Source organism: Oncorhynchus tshawytscha, linkage group LG08 (genome assembly GCF_018296145.1).
Source record: "Oncorhynchus tshawytscha isolate Ot180627B linkage group LG08, Otsh_v2.0, whole genome shotgun sequence".
Lineage (NCBI taxonomy): Eukaryota > Metazoa > Chordata > Actinopteri > Salmoniformes > Salmonidae > Oncorhynchus > Oncorhynchus tshawytscha.
This window is the reverse complement of record NC_056436.1, coordinates 80,267,071-80,287,858: the sequence shown is the minus strand read 5'-3', so window position 1 is coordinate 80,287,858 and position 20,788 is coordinate 80,267,071. Positions and strand designations below refer to the sequence as shown.

General features: G+C 43.4%; 1 protein-coding gene across 5 annotated transcripts in view; it reads left to right on the top strand.

Annotated features, from left to right (window-relative positions):
* LOC112238336 (glutamate receptor 3-like) overlaps window positions 1-20,788 on the top strand; it is a 167,360-nt gene that overhangs the window by 102,929 nt on the left and 43,643 nt on the right. For all 5 annotated transcript variants that reach the window (XM_042326042.1, XM_042326040.1, XM_042326037.1 and 2 more), the window contains exons 8-9: window positions 6,634-6,840; window positions 14,593-14,966. In XM_042326042.1, the coding sequence (XP_042181976.1) occupies window positions 6,634-6,840; window positions 14,593-14,966 (581 nt within the window). The remainder of the gene's footprint in view (window positions 1-6,633; window positions 6,841-14,592; window positions 14,967-20,788) is intronic.

Genomic DNA, 20,788 nt, shown 5'->3' with positions numbered 1-20,788 from the left:
GTGTCTATAACTTGATTGGAGTCCACCTGTGGTAAATTCAATTGATTGGGCATTAGTTGGAAAGGCACACTCCTGTCTATATAAGGTTCCACAGTTGGCAGTGCATGTCAGAGCAAAAACCAAGTCATGAGGTCTAAGGAATTGTCCGTAGAGCTCAGAGATAGGATTGTGTCGAGGCACAGATCTGGGGAAGGGTACCAAAACATTTCTGCAGTATTGCAGGTCAGCAAGAACACAGTGGCCTCCATCATTCTTACATGAAAGAAGTATGAAACCACCAAGAGCTCTTGGCCAAACAGATTAATCGGGGAGAGCTGGCCGACTGGCCAAACAGATTACTCTGTGGGGGAGAACCTTCCAGAAAGACAACCATCTCTGCAGCACTCCACCAATCAGGCCTTTATGGTAGAGCGGCCAGAAGGAAGTCACTCCTCAGTAAAAGGTACATGACAGCCTGCTTGGAGTTTGCCAAAAGGCACCTAAAGGACTCTCTACCCATGAGAAACAAGATTTTCTGGTCTGATGAAACCAATATTGAAGGCTTTGGCCTGAATGCCAAGTGTCACGTCTGGAGGAAACCTGGCACGATCCCTACGGTGAAGCATGGTGGTGGCAGCATCATGCTGTGGGGATGTTTTTCAGCGGCCGGGACTGGGAGACTAGTCAGGATCAAGGGAAAGATGAACGGAGCAAAGTACAGAGGGATCCTTGATGTAAATCTGATCCAGAGCACTCAGGACCTCAGACTGGGGCGAAGGTTCACCTTCCAACAGGACAACAAGCCTGAGCACACAGCCAAAACAACACAGGAGTGGCTTCGGGACAAGTCTCTGAATGTCCTTGAGTGGCCCAGCTAGAGCCAGGACTTGAACCTGATCAAACATCTCTGGAGAGACCTGAAAATAGCTGTGTAGCAACGCTCCCCATCCAACCTGACAGCTCGAGAGGTTCTGCAGAGAAGAATGGGAGACACTCCCCAAATACAAGGGTGCCAAGCTTATAGCATCATACCCAAGAAGACTTGAAGCTGTAATCGCTGCCAAAGGTGCTTCAAGAAAGTACTGAGTAAAGGGTCTAATAATAATAATAATAATAATACTAATTACGTAAATGTAATATTTCATTTTTTATTTATTTTTGCAAAAATTTCTAAAAAACAGTTTTTACTTTGTCATTCTGGGGTATAGTTATGAGGGTGAAAAAAACAATTGTATCCATTTTAGAATAAGACTGTGTTGGGTTCTGAATGTATGAAATATACTTATTCATGTCACTGAGGGACATGAATAATCACTGAGGGACACTGAATACTTTTAGAATGCACTGTATATATATTATATATATATATTTGAATCTATTTTGTTTTGTTCCACTGAGGGCTGGTTCTGTGTTGAATATATATATATTTGAATCTATTTTGTTTTGTTCCTCTGAGGGCTGGTTCTGTGTTGAATATATATATATATATTGAATCTATTTTGTTTTGTTCCTCTGAGTGCTGGTTCTGTGTATAGCTTCCAGTGGGTTGTTTTGGCAGGAAGGAGATAGTTTTGCTTCGATTTCCTGGCAGCAGTGTTGACGGCTGTGTTGAATTATTCCTTTCACACTACTATTTTACCATATTTGCTCATTATTTTATATTTTAAATTACTTTCCCTCCCTGAATGCAAAAATATTCAGGGGGCTGTAAATGGCAAATCAAATCAAATTGTATTAGTCACATGTATAGAATACAACAGGTGTAGACCATACAGTAAATTGCTTACTTACGAGCCCCTAAACAACAATGCAGTTCAAATAAGAATAAGAAATAAAAGTAACAAGTAATTAAAGAGCAACTGGAGCAGCAGCACGACCAGGTGGACTGGGGACAGCAAAGAGTCATCAGGCCAGGTAGTCCTGAAGCATGGTCCTAAGTCATTAGAGAGAATTAGAGAGAGCATACTTAAATTCCCACAGGACACCGGATACCGCACCCCTCCTGGGGACGGCATGGGAACCAGTAAGCCAGTGACTCAGCCCCTGTAATAGGGTTGAAGGCAGATAATCCCAGCAGAGAGAGGGGAATGCATAGATGATAACAACAGAGAGTAGCAGCGGTGTAAAGGGGGGGGGGCAATGTAAATAGTCTGGGTAGCCATTTGATTAGATGTTCAGGAGTCTCTTGGAGTTCAGGAGTCTCTTCAGGTCTCTTGGACCTTGGCACTCCGGTACCGCTTGCCATGCGGTAGCAGAGAGAACCATTTTTGACTAGGGTGACTGGAGTCTTTGACAATTTTTAGGGCCTTCCTCTGACACCGCCTGGCATAGATGTCGTGGATGGCAGGAAGCAGTGATGTACTGGGCCGTACGCACTACCCTCTGTAGTGCCCTGCGGTCGGAGGCTATACCAGGAACTGATGCAACCAGTCAGGATGGTCTCGATGGTGGAGCTGTAGAACCTTTTGAGGATCTGAGGACACATGCCAAATCATTTCAATCTCCTGAAGGGGAATAGGTTTTGTTGTGCCCTCTTCAAGATTGTCTTGTTGTGCTTGGACCATGTAAGTTTGTTGGTGATGTGGACACCAAGGAACTTGAAGCTCTCAACCTGCTCCACAGCGGCCCCATCGATGAGAATGGGGTGGTGCTCGGTCCTCTTTTTCCTGTAGTCCACAATCATATCTTTTGTCTTGATCACGTTGAGGGACAGGTTGTTGTCCTGGCACCACGCGGCCAGGTCTCTGACCTCCTCCCTATAGGCTGTCTCGTCGTTGTCAGTGATCAGGCCTACCACTGTTGTGTCATTGGCAAACTTAATGATTGTGTTGGAGTCATGCCTGGCCGTGCAGTCATGAGCAAACAGGGAGTACAGGAGGGCAGGAGTACCGGAGCGGCCCCTGTGTTGATGATCAGCGTGGCGAATGTGTTGTTACCTACCCTTACCACCTGGGGGCGGCACGTCAGGAAGTCCAGGATCCAGTTGCAAAGGGACGTGTTTAGTCCCAGGGTCCTTAACTTATTGATGAGCTTTGAGGGCACCATGGTGTTGAACGCTGAGCTCTAGTCAATAAATTGCATTCTCACATAGGTGTTCCTTTTGTCCAGGTGGGAAAGGGCGGTGTGGAGTGCGATAGAGATTGCATCATCTATGGATCTGTATGCAAATTGGAGTGGGTCTAGGGTTTCTGGGATAATGGTGTTGATGTGATCCATGACCAGCAATTCATGGCTACAGACGTGAGTGCTATGGGTCAATAGTAATTTAGGTGGGTTACCTTAGTGCTCTTGGGCACAAGGACTATGGTGGTCTGATTAAAACATGTTGGTATTACAGACTTGGACAGAGAGGTTGAAAATGTCAGTGAAGACACTTGCTAGTTTGTCAGCGCATGCTCGCTGTACACGTCCTGGTAATCCATCTGGCCCAGCGGCTTTGTGAATGTTGACCTGTTTAAAGGTCTTACTCACATCGGCTGCAGAGAGCATGATCACACAGTCTTCCGGAAAAGCTGCTTATGTTACTGGGCAGCTCTCGGCTTCCCTCTGTAGTCTGTAATGGTTTCCAAGCCATGCCACATCCAACGAGCGTCAGAGCCGGTGTAGTATGTTTCCATCTTAGTCCTATATTGACGCTTTGCCTGTTTGATGGTTCGTCGGAGGGCATAGCGGGATTTATTATAAGCTTCTGGGTTATTAACTGCCCCTGAACAAGGCAGTTAACCCACTGTTCCTAGACCAGTTAACCCACTGTTCCTAACAGTTGACCAGTTAACCCACCCTAGACCAGTTAACCCACTGTTCCTAGACCAGTTAACCCACTGTTCCTAGACCAGTTAACCCACTGTTCCTAGACCAGTTAACCCACTGTTCCTAGGCCATCATTGAAAGTAAGAATTGGTTCTTAACTGACTTGCTTAGTTAAATAAAGGTAAAAAAAAGAGTCCCACTCCTTGAAAGCCACAGCTCTAGCCTTTAGCTCAGTGCGGATGTTGCCTGTAAGCCATGGCTTCTGGTTGGGGTATGTACGTACGGTCATTGTGGGGACGACGTCATCAATGCACCTATTGATAAAGCCAGTGACTGATGTGGTGTACTCCTCAATGGCATCGGAGAAATCCCGGAACATATTCCAGTCTGTGCTAGCAAAACAGTCCTGTAGTTTAGCATCTGCTTCATTTGACCACTTTTTTTATTGATCTAGACACTTGTGCTTCCTGCTTTAATTTTTGCTTGTAAGCAGGAATCAGGAGGATAGAATTATGGTCAGATTTGCCAAATGGAGGGCGAGGGAGAGCTTTCTATGCATCTCTGTGTGTGGAGTAAATATGGTCCAGAGTTATTTTCCCTCTGGTTGCACATTTAATAACATGCTGATAGAAATTTGGTAAAACCGATTTTAAGTTTCCCTGCATTAAACTCCCCGGCCACTAGGAGCGCCGCCTCTGTGCGAGCGTTTTCCTGTTTGCTTATGGTGGAATACAGCTCATTGAGTGCGGTCTTAGTGCCAGCCTCAGTCTGTGGTGGTATGTAGACAGCTATGAAAAATACAGATGAAAACTCTCCAGGTAGATAGTGTGGTCTACAGCTTATCAGGCGATACTCTACCTCAGGCAAGCAAAACCTTGAGACTTCGCCAGCTATCGTAACGATCTTGTCCTATAAACATCCTCTGAATAATAAAGAAACACTTGAAAAGGAAAACATTTGAAAAGTGATGAAGGTCCTAAGTGTTTTGAGATAAAGTATTCCTTCCTACACAATTACCTTCAATCTATATTCTGAAGTCTCCTCTTTCTCTCTCTATCTCTCTCTCACTTTTTCTCGCTCGCTCTCGATCTCTCTCTCTCTCTCTCTCTAAAAAGGAAGCATTTAAAGGTTTCAGAATGGAAAACGGAATCAGTAGATACAATTATGTTAACTCGGGGGGTTGGCATTTACAATCATGCAAGGGTGAAGAGGATATATGTTCAGCACAGAACAAACAAGCCATCGCTTCTCCACTTGCATCCCTCTAATTATGTGTTGGCTCTAATGTTGTCGTCCGCTCTGTGTGAGCAGCAGCTCTTCTCTTGTTGTGTAATGATGAAACCATAACAACACGCTAGCTGTACCACCTCCAGTGTTTGAAAATGGTGGGGTTAAAAGCACGCTCCGCTCTCCTGGTGGTGGTCGTCTATTAAATATTATAGTATTTCCTTACAAGATATATTTTTTATTTGAATTTTGGGATTGTAATGAAAATGGCTCCCTTTTCTTAGAGTTTTTTTTGTTTGTTGCAATGACTATTACCAAAGGCTTCCCCCTTTGCTCAGTGACTGGTGCAATGACTATTACCAAAGGCTTCCCCCTTTGCTCAGTGACTGGTGCAATGACTATTACCAAAGGCTTCCCCCTTTGCTCAGTGACTGGTGCAATGACTATTACCAAAGGCTTCCCCCTTTGCTCAGTGACTGGTGCAATGACTATTACCAAAGGCTTCCCCCTTTGCTCAGTGATTGGTGCAATGTGCTTGTTGATGATTATGTTGAGATATCAATGTGCTTGTTGATGATTATGTTGAGATATCAATGTAGTCGCACTCACTTCCCTCTCCAAGTCATGGCCATTTACTTCATGAACCTCCACCCCCATCCCACTCTGAGCTAACCTACACCCAGCCTACCAATACACCCAGCCTTACACCCACCCAACCCACACCCAGCCTACCAATACACCCAGCCTTACACCCACCCAACCCACACACAGCCTACCAATACACCCAGCCTACCAATACACCCAGCCTACCAATATACCCAGCCTACCAATATACCTAGCCTTACACCCACCTAACCCACACCCAGCCTACCAATACACCCAGCCTACCAATACACCCAGCCTACCAATACACCCAGCCTTACACCCACCTAACCCACACCCAGCCTACCAATATACCCAGCCTACCAATATACCTAGCCTTACACCCACCTAACCCACACCCAGCCTACCAATACACCCAGCCTACCAATACACCCAGCCTTACACCCACCTAACCCACACCCAGCCTACCAATATACCTAGCCTTACACCCACCTAACCTACTCCCACGAACCTCTAACTACGGCATATTGTAGCTTTAGCAAGACACTGTGAGAAGCATGTGGTCCTCTTCGACTGGTAGTTTGTCACACACACACACACACACACACACACACAACTGTTCCCCAGGGTTAAGAGACAGGAGGCTGAGTGAATTAGGGCTGGGGATCCGCTGGCCACCACAGCTTGGTAAAACACCTACCTGGCTTGTCATCCTGCTGTTATCAACATGTATTTCAATGCATCTGTGGTGTATCGTCTGGACATGCCTGGCTGCATGAGACTACTGGTTGAAGCAACTGTGTGTGTGTGTGTGTGTGTGTGTGTGTGTGTGTGTGTGTGTGTGTGTGTGTGTGTGTGTGTGTGTGTGTGTGTGTGTGTGTGTGTGTGTGTGTGTGTGTGTGTGTGTGTGTGTGTGTGTGTGTGTGTGTGTGTGTGTGTGTGTGTGTGTGTGTGTGTGTGTGTGTGTGTGTGTGTGTGTGTGTGTATGTGTGTGTGTGTGTGTGTGTGTGTGTGTGTGTGTGTGTGTGTGTGTGTGTGTGACAATAAACCAGCATGTGATCTGACTGTTAACAGGAAGCCCCTTATGTGATGTACAAGAAACACCAGATGAATCTGGAGGGGAATGACAGATATGAAGGCTACTGTGTCGATTTAGCTGCCGAAATTGCAAAACATGTGGGGATAAGATACAAACTGTCAGTAGTAGCAGACGGGAAGTACGGTGCGCGGGATCCAGACACCAAGACGTGGAACGGGATGGTGGGGGAACTGGTCTATGGGGTGAGTGGAGTCATCTCTCAGTCTCTCACTGATGTTCATTGTTACTTCGCCAAAAAATGTGTCCCAAATATCACTTCATTCCCTATATAGTGCACTACTTTTGACCAGGATCCATAGGGCTCTATATAGTGCACTATATAGGGAATAGAGTTCCATTTGGGATGCATCATTTGTTTAACCATTCACTACCAGCAGTTGAAAGAGAAAAGGTATGTCTTAACAATGTGATTGTGTTACAATGTTTATAGTCTGCCTCCTATTTTACATTTGTCATTTAGCAGACGCTCTTATCCAGAGAGACTTACAGTAGTGAGTCATTTAGCAGACGCTCTTATCCAGAGAGACTTACAGTAGTGAGTCATTTAGCAGACGCTCTTATCCAGAGAGACTTACAGTAGTGAGTCATTTAGCAGACGCTCTTATCCAGAGAGACTTACAGTAGTGAGTCATTTAGCAGACGCTCTTATCCAGAGAGACTTACAGTAGTGAGTCATTTAGCAGACGCTCTTATCCAGAGAGACTGACAGTAGTGAGTCATTTAGCAGACGCTCTTATCCAGAGAGACTGACAGTAGTGAGTCATTTAGCAGACGCTCTTATCCAGAGAGACTGACAGTAGGGAGTCATTTAGCAGACGCTCTTATCCAGAGAGACTTACAGTAGGGAGTCATTTAGCAGACTCTCTTATCCAGAGAGACTTACAGTAGTGAGTCATTTAGCAGACGCTCTTATCCAGAGAGACTTACAGTAGTGAGTCATTTAGCAGACGCTCTTATCCAGAGACTTACAGTAGTGAGTCATTTAGCAGACGCTCTTATCCAGAGAGACTTACAGTAGTGAGTCATTTAGCAGACGCTCTTATCCAGAGAGACTTACAGTAGTGAGTCATTTACATTCTTCGACGCTCTTATCCAGAGAGACTTACAGTAGTGAGTCATTTAGCAGACGCTCTTATCCAGAGAGACTTACAGTAGTGAGTCATTTAGCAGACGTCTCTTATCCAGAGAGACTTACAGTAGTGAGTCATTTAGCAGACTCTCTTATGACCAGGGGAGAGACTTACAGTAGTGAGTCATTTAGCAGATGCTCTTATCCAGAGAGACTTACAGTAGTGAGTCATTTAGGGGAGCAGACGCTCTTATCCAGAGAGACTTACAGTAGTGAGTCATTTAGTCCATCACCTCTTATCCAGAGAGACTTACAGTAGTGAGTCATTTATGTCCATCTTATCCGTGTTAAGAGTCCAGACTTACAGTAGTGAGTCATTTATGTCCATCACCTCTTATCCAGAGAGACTTACAGTAGTGAGTCATTTAGCAGACGCTCTTAACTAGAGAGATCTTACAGTAGTGAGTCATTTAGCAGACTCTCTTATCCAGGAAGAGACTTACAGTAGTGAGTCATTTAGCAGATGCTCTTATCCAGAGAGACTTACAGTAGTGAGTCATTTAGCAGACGCTCTTATCCAGAGAGACTTACAGTAGTGAGTCATTTGAGCAGACGCTCTTATCCAGAGAGACTTACAGTAGTGAGTCATTTTGCTTCACGGACATGGCTCTTATCCAGAGAGACTTACAGTAGTGAGTGCAGACATTTTAATACATTCTTCTGTTCACTGGTCCCCAATCAAATGGGAGTCGAACCCAGAATTCTCTTTGATTATAATCACAGTCGCATATATTCCCCCCCAAGCGCAGACACATAGATGGCCCTGAACTAACTTTATTTGACTCTATGTAAATTGGAAACCACATTTCCTGAGGCTGCATTCATTGTAGCTGGGGATTTTAACAAGGGTAATCTGAAAACAAGACTCCCTAAATTAAATCAGCATATTGATTGTGCTACCAGGGCTGGTAAAACTCTGGATCATTATTATTCTAACTTCTGCGACGTATATAAAGCCCTCCCCCACCCTCCTTTCGGAAAAGCTGACCATGACTCCATTTTGTTGCTCCCAGCCTACAGACAGAAACTAAAACAAGAAGCTCCCGTGCTCAGGCCTGTTCAACACTGGTCCGAACAATCTGATTCCACACTTCAAGACTGCTTCGAGCACGTGGATTGGGATATGTTCCACATTGCGTCCAACAACAACATTGACAAATACGCTGATTCGGTGAGCGAGTTCATTAGAAAGTGCATCGGCAATGTTATACCCACAGCAACGATTAAAACATTCCCAAATCAGAAACCGTGGATTGATGGCAGCATTCGCGTGAAACTGAAAGCGCAAACCACTGCTTTTAACCAGGGCAAGGTGACCGGAAACATGACCGAATACAAACAGTGTAGATATTCCCTAGGCAATCAAACAAGCTAAGCGTCAGTATAGAGACAATGTAGAGTCGCAATTCAATGGCTCAGACACAAGAGGTATGTGGCAGGGTCTACAGTCAATCACGGATTACAAAAAGAAAACCAGCCCCGTCGCGGACCAGGATGTCTTGCTCCCAGGCAGACTAAATAACTTTTTTACTCACTTTGAGGTCAATACAGTGCCACTGACACGGCCTGCAACCAAAACCTGTGGGCTCTCGTTCCCTGCAGCCGATGTGAGTAAAACATTTAAATGTGTTAACCCTCGCAAGGCTGCAGGCCCAGACGGCATCCCCAGCCGCGTCCTCAGAGCATGCGCAGACCAGCTGGCTGGTGTGTGTAAGGACATATTCAATCAATCCTTATCCCAGTCTGCTGTTCCCACATGCTTCAAGAGGGCCACCATTGTTCCTGTTCCCAAGAAAGCTAAGGTAACTGAGCTAAACGACTACCGCCCTGTAGCACTCACTTCCGTCATCATGAAGTGCTTTGAGAGACTAGTCAAGGACCATATCACCTACACCCTACCTGACACCCTAGACCCACTCCAATTTGCTTACCGCCCCAATAGGTCCACAGACGACGCAATCTCAACCACACTGCACACTGCCCTAACCCATCTGGACAAGAGGAATACCTATGTGATAATGCTGTTCATCGACTACAGCTCAGCATTTAACACCATAGTACCCTCCAAACTCGTCATCAAGCTCGAGACCCTGGGTCTCGACCCCGCCCTGTGCAACTGGGTGATGAGGGTAGGTAACAACATCTCCACCCCGCTGATCCTCAACACTGGGGCCCCACAAGGGTGCGTTCTGAGCCTCTCCTGTACTCCCTGTTCACCCACGACTGCGTGGCCACGCACGCCTCCAACTCAATAATCAAGTTTGCGGACGACACCACAGTAGTAGGCTTAATTGCCAACAACGACGAGATGTCCTACAGGGAAGAGGTGATGGCCCTCGGAGTGTGGTGTCAGGAAAATAACCTCACACTCAACGTCAACAAAACAAAGGAGATGATTGTGAACTTCAGGAAACAGCAGAGGGAGCACCCCCCTATACACATCAACGGGACAGTAGTGGAGACGGTAGTAAGTTTTAAGTTCCTCGGCGTACACATCACAGACAAACTGAATTGGTCCACCCACACATACATCGCTGTAAAGAAGGCGCAGCAGTGCCTCTTCAACATCAGGAGGTTGAAGAAATTCGGCTTGTCACCAAAAGTACTCACAAACTTCTACAGATGCACAATCGAGAGCATCCTGTCGGGCTGTAACACCGCCTGGTACGGCAACTGCTCCACCCACAACCGTTAGGCTCTCCAGAGGGTAGTGAGGTCTGCACAACGCATCACCGGGGGCAAACTACGTGCCCTCCAGGACACCTACACCACGCAATGTCACAGGAAGGCCATAAAGATCATCAAGGACAACAACCACCCGAGCCACTGCCTGTTCACCCCGTTGTCATCCAGAAGGCGAGGTCAGTACAGGTGCATCAAAACAGGGACCGAGAGACTGAAAAACAGCTTCTATCTCAAGGCCAACAGACTGATAAACAGCCACCACCAACATTGAGTGGCTGCTGCCAACATACTGACTCAACTCCAGCCACTTTAATAATGGAAATTGATGGAAATGTATGTAAAAAATGTATCACTAGCCACTTTAAACAATGCCACTTAATATAATGTTTACATACCCTACATTACTCATCTCATATGTATATACTGTACTCTATACCATCTACTGCATCTTGTCTATGCCGTTCTGTACCATCACTCATTCATATATCTTTATGTACATATTCTTTATCCCTTTAGACTTGTGTGTATAAGGTAGTAGTTGTGGAATTGTTAGGTTAGATTACTTGTTGGTTATTACTACATTGTCGGAACTAGAAGCACAAGCATTTTGCTACACTCGCATTAACATCTGCTAACCATGTGTATGTGACAAATAACATTTGATTTGATTTGATGTGGTTATTTATGTCCATCACCATATACCATGTCAATGTGGTTATTTTTGTCCATCACCATATACCGTGTCATCGTGGTTACACGTGGGCAGTCAGGCCAAGCAGGTCTAATGATTGTGTAAAGGCTGGGTGACCTTCTGTCCAGGAAATTAATGTGATCTTAGCTGTCATTTAAAGGTTAGCCCTAAAACCCTGAAACTCTTTCTCTATGGCTGAGTGTTCTCTTCTCTATTGATTGACCGTTACCACGGACACCGTTAGACTTAAGTGGTTATATTATAGCACTGCTGCCTAGGCTACGATCACTGTGTCCACAGGGTACAGAAACATCACAATAACGCCTCCATTGGGTTTATTGTTGTATTTACCCCCACCACCGTTTGAACTTGTACAAAACGTTCTCTCCTCATGTTGCTTTATCAGGTTTTTATTCTTCTATTAATGTACTTGTAGAAACACCAAAGCTTTAGGACACAATACAAAAGACGTGTACTTCACGGATCACTGCCTGTGGACAAAAGACGTGTACTTCACGGATCACTGCCTGTGGACAAAAGACGTGTACTTCACGGATCACTGCCTGTGGACAAAAGACGTGTACTTCACGGATCACTGCCTGTGGACAAAAGACGTGTACTTCACGGATCACTGCCTGTGAACAAAAGACGTGTACTTCACGGATCACTTCCTGTGGACAAAAGACGTGTACTTCACGGATCACTGCCTGTGGACAAAAGACGTGTACTTCACGGATCACTGCCTGTGGACAAAAGACGTGTACTTCACGGATCACTTCCTGTGGACAAAAGACGTGTACTTCACGGATCACTGCCTGTGAACAAAAGACGTGTACTTCACGGATCACTGCCTGTGAACAAAAGACGTGTACTTCACGGATCACTGCCTGTGAACAAAAACGTGTACTTCACGGATCACTTCCTGTGAACAAAAGACGTGTACTTCACGGATCACTTCCTTGAACAAAAGACGTGTACTTCACGGATCATCAACAAAACGTGTACTTCACGGATCACTGCCTGTGAACAAAAGACGTGTACTTCACGGATCACTTCCTGTGAACAAAAGACGTGTACTTCACGGATCACTGCCTGTCAACAAAAGACGTGTACTTCACGGATCACTTCCTGTGAACAAAAGACGTGTACTTCACGGATCACTTCCTTGGACCTGTACTTCACGGATCAACAAAAGACGTGTAACGGATCACTTCCTGTGGACAAAAGACGTGTACTTCACGGATCACTTCCTGTGAACAAAAGACGTGTACTTCACGGATCACTTCCTGTGAACAAAAGACGTGTACTTCACGGATCACTGCCTGTCAACAAAAGACGTGTACTTCACGGATCACTTCCTGTCAACAAAAGTCGTGTACTTCACGGATCACTTCCTGTGAACAAAAGACGTGTACTTCACGGATCACTTTCTGTGAACAAAAGCCGCTCTTAGATGAACTGCGTTGTGTGCTACACCCAAGCTGGTTGATGAACTGTGTCGTGTGCTACACCCAAGCTGGTTGATGAACTGTGTCGTGTGCTACACCCAAGCTGGTTGATGAACTGTGTCGTGTGCTACACCCAAGCTGGTTGATGAACTGTGTCGTGTGCTACACCCAAGCTGGTTGATGAACTGGTTGATGAACTGTGTTGTGTGCTACACCCAAGCTGGTTGATGAACTGCGTCGTGTGCTACACCCAAGCTGGTTGATGAACTGTGTCATGTGCTACACCCAAGCTGGTTGATGAACTGATGAACTGTGTCGTGTGCTACACCCAAGCTGGTTGATGAACTGTGTCGTGTGCTACACCCAAGCTGGTTGATGAACTGTGTCGTGTGCTACACCCAAGCTGGTTGATGAACTGTGTCGTGTGCTACACCCAAGCTGGTTGATGAACTGCGTCGTGTGCTACACCCAAGCTGGTTGATGAATTGCGTCGTGTTCTTCACCCAGCTGCAGCAGTAACTTGTCTTAATTCATTAGAGATTCATTCTCTTCTTCTTCTTCTGATGTTTTTTTTTAACAAAGTGAGAAAGCCCATCGTTTTGATAATGCCATCACGCCTTTCAAGGATGTGTTTTGGTAACAAGCCATGATGGGGAGGAGAGAAAGAAAGAACGACAGAATGAAAGAAAGAAAGAATGAACAACAGAATGAAAGAAAGAGAGAAAGAAAGAACGACAGAAAGAAAGAACGACAGAAAGAAAGAACGACAGAAAGAAAGAGAAGAAAAAGATGAAAGGGAGCTTGGAAGATAAAAATAATGTAGATCACAAAAGTCTTGTCTCGTCTCTTCCGGGCATGGAGGCGCTCTGAATGGGATGGGAGGAAGGGAGGGAGGAATGCTGAAGTGGAGGGGTTTCTTCACACAGACTTGGGTTACTGTGTTTCTCCCACAATAACCACTTGAAAGGCTGTAATTTAAATCAGAGCTGTTCTGTTAGACACATCTGCATAACAGTTACACTGGTGTATATATTTACTGTTGTGCTACGGAAAGATGTTCAGCAACTATTATTCATCTGTCCTGAAAAGCCTTGGCTACATCCCAAATGGCACCCTATTCCCTACCTGTGCACCACTTTGGACAGGGCCCATAGGGAACAGGCTACCATTTGGTACACAGGACATATGCTTGTTTTGGGGGATATTTCCCCTGCCTGCTTTACAAATAAATAAGTGATTCCCTTTAATTAGCTATGTATATACAAATTATGTTAGTATTTATTGACACTAACTGTGAGTTTCATGAACTGAAAGATAAACGGAAATATGGATTTCTGTAATATACGTTTTTATTCGTACACCTCCAGAGTTTCCAGCCTGTTCTTAGCATCCCTCTGGTTAGAATCAGTCTCCCACAGTCTGAGAGCTTTAAACTAACGAGACAGGGGTAGACACTGCGTCATGGGGTGCTACATATTTCACATCTGACTCATACACCCATGTATGTGTTGCTAGTTATGCCCAATCTGTGTCTAGAAATCTTTTTGGGAAAGGTGAACATGAAATGTTTGAATATCTTTTTGCTTTTTTTCCTCCCTCTCTTCTCTGATTGTATATTTGTTGAGACTCTGTAGAACTCAAACATTGTACACATTATTCATGGTCCTTTGATGTTGCTGTGTTGACTGAAAGCGTCCTGAGGCACATACTGTTCAAGCTTTTCCTTTTCTTCTACATGATGTTTTCTTTTGTCCGCTTTCAGAATATAAAGCACAACCGTAGGCCAATATTTGAAGAAACTCTTGAAAACTGTCCATAAGTTATATAAGGAGCTTCATTTAACAAACATATTTTCATTGAATTTTACCTCAAGTCATAGGTTAGTCTGAATCCAGCAACAGTGATACATAATATGTAGATAAAAAAAAAACATATCTCAGCTGGAACCAAACTAACCCACTCTACATGTTTCTGTTTCCAGAGAGCAGATATAGCTGTGGCACCTCTCACCATAACCCTGGTTCGTGAGGAAGTGATCGACTTCTCCAAGCCCTTCATGTCTCTGGGCATCTCCATCATGATCAAGAAGCCCCAGAAGTCTAAACCTGGTGTCTTCTCCTTCTTGGACCCGCTGGCCTATGAGATATGGATGTGTATCGTGTTCGCCTACATCGGTGTGAGTGTGGTCCTGTTCCTGGTCAGCCGCTTCAGCCCTTATGAGTGGAACCTGGATGAACAGGATGAGACCAAAGACCCCCAGACACCTCCAGATCCTCCCAACGACTTTGGCATCTTCAACTCTCTGTGGTTCTCTCTGGGAGCCTTCATGCAGCAAGGATGTGAGATATCACCCAGGTAGGAAACGATCTGAACTAGAAATAAAATGGGCACATTAGGTCTGACCTCAAAATACAATGTGGTAGAAATACACTATCAGCTCTCACATCATCATTAAACATTCATCCATGCTTCTCAAACGTCAAATGTCAAAGTTCTTCCAAACGTCAATTACTTTCCCCTGGATTCGAAGATGTTTTGAATCAGATGCTTTACACCCATCTGCCATCCCCGTCCACAACACCGTAGCAAAACTGTAACCTACTTGAAGTTAACAGCACCCACTGTTGCCCCTAGTGTCCGGTTTCTACTTCATCTCCCAACGTCCTCAGACATGGATGGATGGCGAATACTGACTTGTATCACGGAAATGCCATGGTGTTGATCTAATGTAAAAATACCATGGGGTGAAACTAATGTAAAAATATCATGGGGTAACTAATGTAAAAATATCATGGTGTTGATCTAATGTAAAAATACCATGGGGTGAAACTAATGTAAAAATATCATGGTGTTGATCTAATGTAAAAATACCATGGGGTGAAACTAATGTAAAAATATCATGGTGTTGATCTAATGTTAAAAATACCATGGGGTGAAAATAATGTAAAAATACCATGGGGTGAAACTAATGTAAAAATATAATGGGGTTCATCTAATGTAAAGATACCATGGGGTGAATCTAATGTAAAAATATCATGGGGTTGATCTAATGTAAAAATACCATGGGGTGAAACTAATGTAAAAATATCATGGGGTTAATCTAATGTTAAAATACCATGGGGTGAAACGAATGTAAAAAATATCATGGGGTGAATCTAATGTTAAAATACCATGGGGTGAATCTAATGTTAAAATACCATATGTAGATTGGAAACGTGTGCTTCTTCACTTCAATGGAATACAATAGGCTACCTGCCGGTGCTCCAAAATAGCTCTAATATAGCTGTATATTATAGCTCCAATATAGCTCCAATATACAGTGGGGCAAAACGTATTTAGTCAGCCACCAATTGTGCAAGTTCTCCCACTTAAAAAGATGAGAGAGGCCTGTAATTTTCATCATAGGTACACTTCAACCCTGACGGACAAAATGAGAAAAAAAAATCCAGAAAATCACATTGTAGGATTTTTAATGAATTTATTTGCAAATTATGGTGGAAAATAAGTATTTGGTCAATAACAAAAGTTTATCTCAATACTTTGTTATATACCCTTTGTTGGCAATGACAGAGGTCAAACATTTTCTGTAAGTCTTCACAAGGTTTCACACACTGTTGCTGGTATTTCGGCCCATTCCTCCATGCAGATCTCCTCTAGAGCAGTGATGTTTTGGGGCTGTTGGGCAACACAGACTTTCAACTCCCTCCAAAGATTTTCTATGGGGTTGAGATCTGGAGACGGGCTAGGCCACTCCAGGACCTTGAAATGCTTCTTACGAAGACACTCCTTCATTGCCCAGGCGGTGTGTTTGGGATCATTGTCATGCTGAAAGACCCAGCCACGTTTCATCTTCAATGCCCTTGCTGATGGAAGGAGGTTTTCACTCAAAATCTAACGATACATGCCCCCATTCATTCTTTCCTTTACACTGATCAGTCGTCCTGGTCCCTTTGCAGAAAAACAGCCCCACAGCATGATGTTTCCACCCCCATGCTTCACAGTAGGTATGGTGTTCTTTGGATGCAACTCAGCATTCTTTGTCCTCCAAACACGACGAGTTGAGTTTTTACCAAAAAGTTCTATTTTGGTTTCATCTGACCATATGACATTATCCCAATCTTCTTCTGGATCATCCAAATGCTCTCTCGCAAACTTCAGACGGGCCTGGACATGTACTGGCTTAAGCAGGGGGACACGTCTGGCACTGCAGAATTTGAGTCCCTGGCGGCGTAGTGTGTTACTGATGGTAGGCTTTGTTACTTTGGTCCCAGCTCTCTGCAGGTCATTCACTAGCTCCCCCCGTGTGGTTCAGGGATTTTTGCTCACCGTTCCTGTGATCATTTTGACCCCACGGGGTGAGATCTTGCGTGGAGCCCCAGATCGAGGGAGATTATCAGTGGTCTTGTATGCCTTCCATTTCCTAATAATTGCTCCCACAGTTGATTTCTTCAAACCAAGCTGCTTACCTATTGCAGATTCAGTCTTCCCAGCCTGGTACAGGTCTACAATTTTGTTTCTGGTGTCCTTTGACAGCTCTTTGGTCTTGGCCATAGTGGAGTTTGGAGTGTGACTGTTTGAGGTTGTGGACAGGTGTCTTTTATACTGATAACAAGTTCAAACAGGTGCCATTCATACAGGTAATGAGTGGAGGACAGAGGAGCCTCTTAAAGAAGAAGTTACAGGTCTGTGAGAGCCAGAAATCTTGCTTGTTTGTAGGTGACCAAATAATGATTTTCCACCATAATTTGCAAATTAATTCATAAAAAATCCTATGTGATTTTCCGGATTTTTTTTCTAATTTTGTCTGTCATAGTTGAAGTGTACCTATGATGAAAATTACAGGCCTCTCCACTGTAGCTCTAAAATAGCTCCAATATAGCGCTAAAATAGCTCTAAGATAGATCCTATATAGCTGTAATATAGCTCCAATATAGCTCTAAAATAGCTCCAATATAGCTCTAAAATAGCTCTAATATAACTCCAATATAGCTCTAATATAGCTCCAATATAGCTGTAATATAGCTTCAATATAGCTCTAAAATAGCTCTAAGATAGCTCCAGTATAGCTGTAATATAGCTCTAATATAGCTTCAATATAGCTGTAAAATATATCTCCAATATAGCTCTAAAATAGCTCTAATATAGCTCCAATATGGCTCTAAAATAGCTCCAATATAGCTACAAAATAGGTCTATTATAGCAGTAAAGTAGCTTTAATATACCTCTAAAATAGCTCCAATATAGCTCTAATATAGCTGTAAAGTAGTTCTCATATAGTTCTAATATAGCTCTATTTTTGCTAGAATTTAGCTCTAATATAGCTCCAATATAACTCTAATATAGCTGAAATGTAGCTCTAAAATAGCTCCAATATAACTCCAATATAGCGCTAGAATAGCTCCAATATAGTTCTAATGTAGCTGCAGTATAGCTGTAATATAGCTCCAATATAGCTGTACTCTAGCTCCAATATAGCTGTAATATAGCTCCAATATAGTTCTAATGTAGCTCCTATATAGCTGTAATATAGCTCCAATATAGGTGTAATATAGCTCCAATATAGCTGTAATATAGCTCCAATATAGTTCTAATGTAGCTCCAATATAGCACTAAAATAGCTCCAATATAGTTCTAATATAGCTCCAATATAGCTATAACTTAGCTCAAATATAGCTCTAATATAGCTCCAATATACCTGTAAAATAGCTGTAAAATATAGCTCCAAAATTGCTCTAAAATAGCTCTGATTTATGTCCAATCTAGCTCCGATATAGCTCCAATATAGCTCCAATATAGCTATAAAATAGCTCTAAAATAGCTCCAATATAGCTCGAATATAGCTCTAAAATAGCCTTAATATAACTCCAATATAGCGCTAAAATAGCTCCAATATAGTTCTAATATAGCTCCAATATAGCTGTAAAATAGCTGTAAAATATAGCTCCAAAATTGCTCCAAAATAGCTCTGATTTAACTCCAATCTACCTCCGAAATAGCTCCAATATAGCTGTAAAATATAGCTCCAATATAGCTCCAATATAGCTCTAATATTGCTCCAATTTAGCTCCGAAATAGCTGTAATATAGCTCCAATACAGCTCTAAAATAGCTGTAAAATATATCTCCAAAATAGCTCTAAAATAGCTGTAATATAGCTCCAATGTAGCTGTAATTTTGCTCTAATATAGCTCTAATATAGCTCCAAAATAGCTCTAAAATAGCTGTTATATAGCTCCAATATAGCTCTAATATATATCTGTAAAATAGCTCCAATATAGCTCCAATATACAGTGCCTTGCGAAAGTATTCGGCCCCCTTGAACTTTGCGACCTTTTGCCACATTTCAGGCTTCAAACATAAAGCTATAAAACTGTATTTTTTTGTGAAGAATCAACAACAAGTGGGACACAATCATGAAGTGGAACGACATTTATTGGATATTTCAAACTTTTTTAACAAATCAAAAACTGAAAAATTGGGCGTGCAAAATTATTCAGCCCCTTTACTTTCAGTGCAGCAAACTCTCTCCAGAAGTTCAGTGAGGATCTCTGAATGATCCAATGTTGACCTAAATGACTAATGATGATAAATACAATCCACCTGTGTGTAATCAAGTCTCCGTATAAATGCACCTGCACAAGGAACACACCAGGCAGGTCCGAGATACTGTTGTGAAGAGGTTTAAAGCCGGATTTGGATACAAAAAGATTTCCCAAGCTTTAAACATCCCAAGGAGCACTGTGCAAGCGATAATATTGAAATGGAAGGAGTATCAGACCACTGCAAATCTACCAAGACCTGGCCGTCCCTCTAAACTTTCAGCTCATACATGGAGAAGACTGATCAGAGATGCAGCCAAGAGGCCCATGATCACTCTGGATGAACTGCAGAGATCTACAGCTGAGGTGGGAGACTCTGTCCATAGGACAACAATCAGTCGTATATTGCACAAATCTGGCCTTTATGGAAGAGTGGCATAAAAAGTTTAAAGAAAGCAGAAACCATTCTGGAAGAAAACCTGATGGAGTCTGCACTGTCAAACAAAAGACCTGAGGGACAGGGAAGATGGTTAAAATTGATGGGAAGATGGATGCCAAATACAGGACCATTCTGGGAAAACCTGATTTGTCGGAGATTTTCCAACAAGACAATGATCCAAAACATAAAGCAAAATCTACAATGGAATGGTTCAAAAATAAACATATCCAGGTGTTAGAATGGCCAAGTCAAAGTCCAGACCTGAATCCAATCGAGAATCTGTGGAAAGAACTGAAAACTGCTGTTCACAAATGCTCTCCATCCAACCTCACTGAGCTCGAGCTGTTTTGCAAGGAGGAATGGGAAAAAATGTCAGTCTCTCGATGTGCAAAACTGATAGAGACATACCCCAAGCGACATACCCCAAGCGACTGTAATCGCAGCAAAAGGTGGCGCTACAAAGTATTAACTTAAGGGGGCTGAATAATTTTACACGCCCAATTTTTCAGTTTTTGATTTGTTAAAAAAGTTTGAAATATCCAATAAATGTTGTTCCACTTCATGATTGTGTCCCACTTGTTGTTGATTCTTCACAAAATAATACAGTTTTATATCTTTTTGTTTGAAGCCTGAAATGTGGCAAAAGGTCGCAAAGTTCAAGGGGGCCGAATACTCGCAAGGCGCTGTAGCTCCAATATAGCTCAGAGGGGGTTCAAGGGTGTGTGTGTTGGGGGAGGGGGTATGACTGGGAGTAGAGTCCGAGGGGGTTCGAGGGTGTCTATTTTGGGGGGGGTGACTGGGAGAAGAGTCTGAGGGGGGTTCGAGGGTGTATGTATTGGGGGAGGGAATATACTATTAGAATATACTGACTCAGCTTTAGGTTTTTCTAGCCAGGCTAACCAAGGTTTTTATGGTCTCACGGAAGATGTTCCATTGAGCTGAGTCTGTAGCTTTAGATGCAGTGGTCTGTAGTGTATCACCTGTAGTGTATTTACTGTCATTATCTCCTACTCTATGGAATGGACAGACACCAGCTGGGTTTACAAGCTCTGGTAATGGCACCTCTCTCTAATGTGTTGTTAATGCTCTCTCTCTTTCTCCATCTCCTTCTGTTTCCTTCCCTCTCTATCCCTCTTTCCCACTGTTTCCTTCCCTCTCTATCTCCCTCTCCCTCTGTTTCGTCCTGCCCCCTCTCCCCTC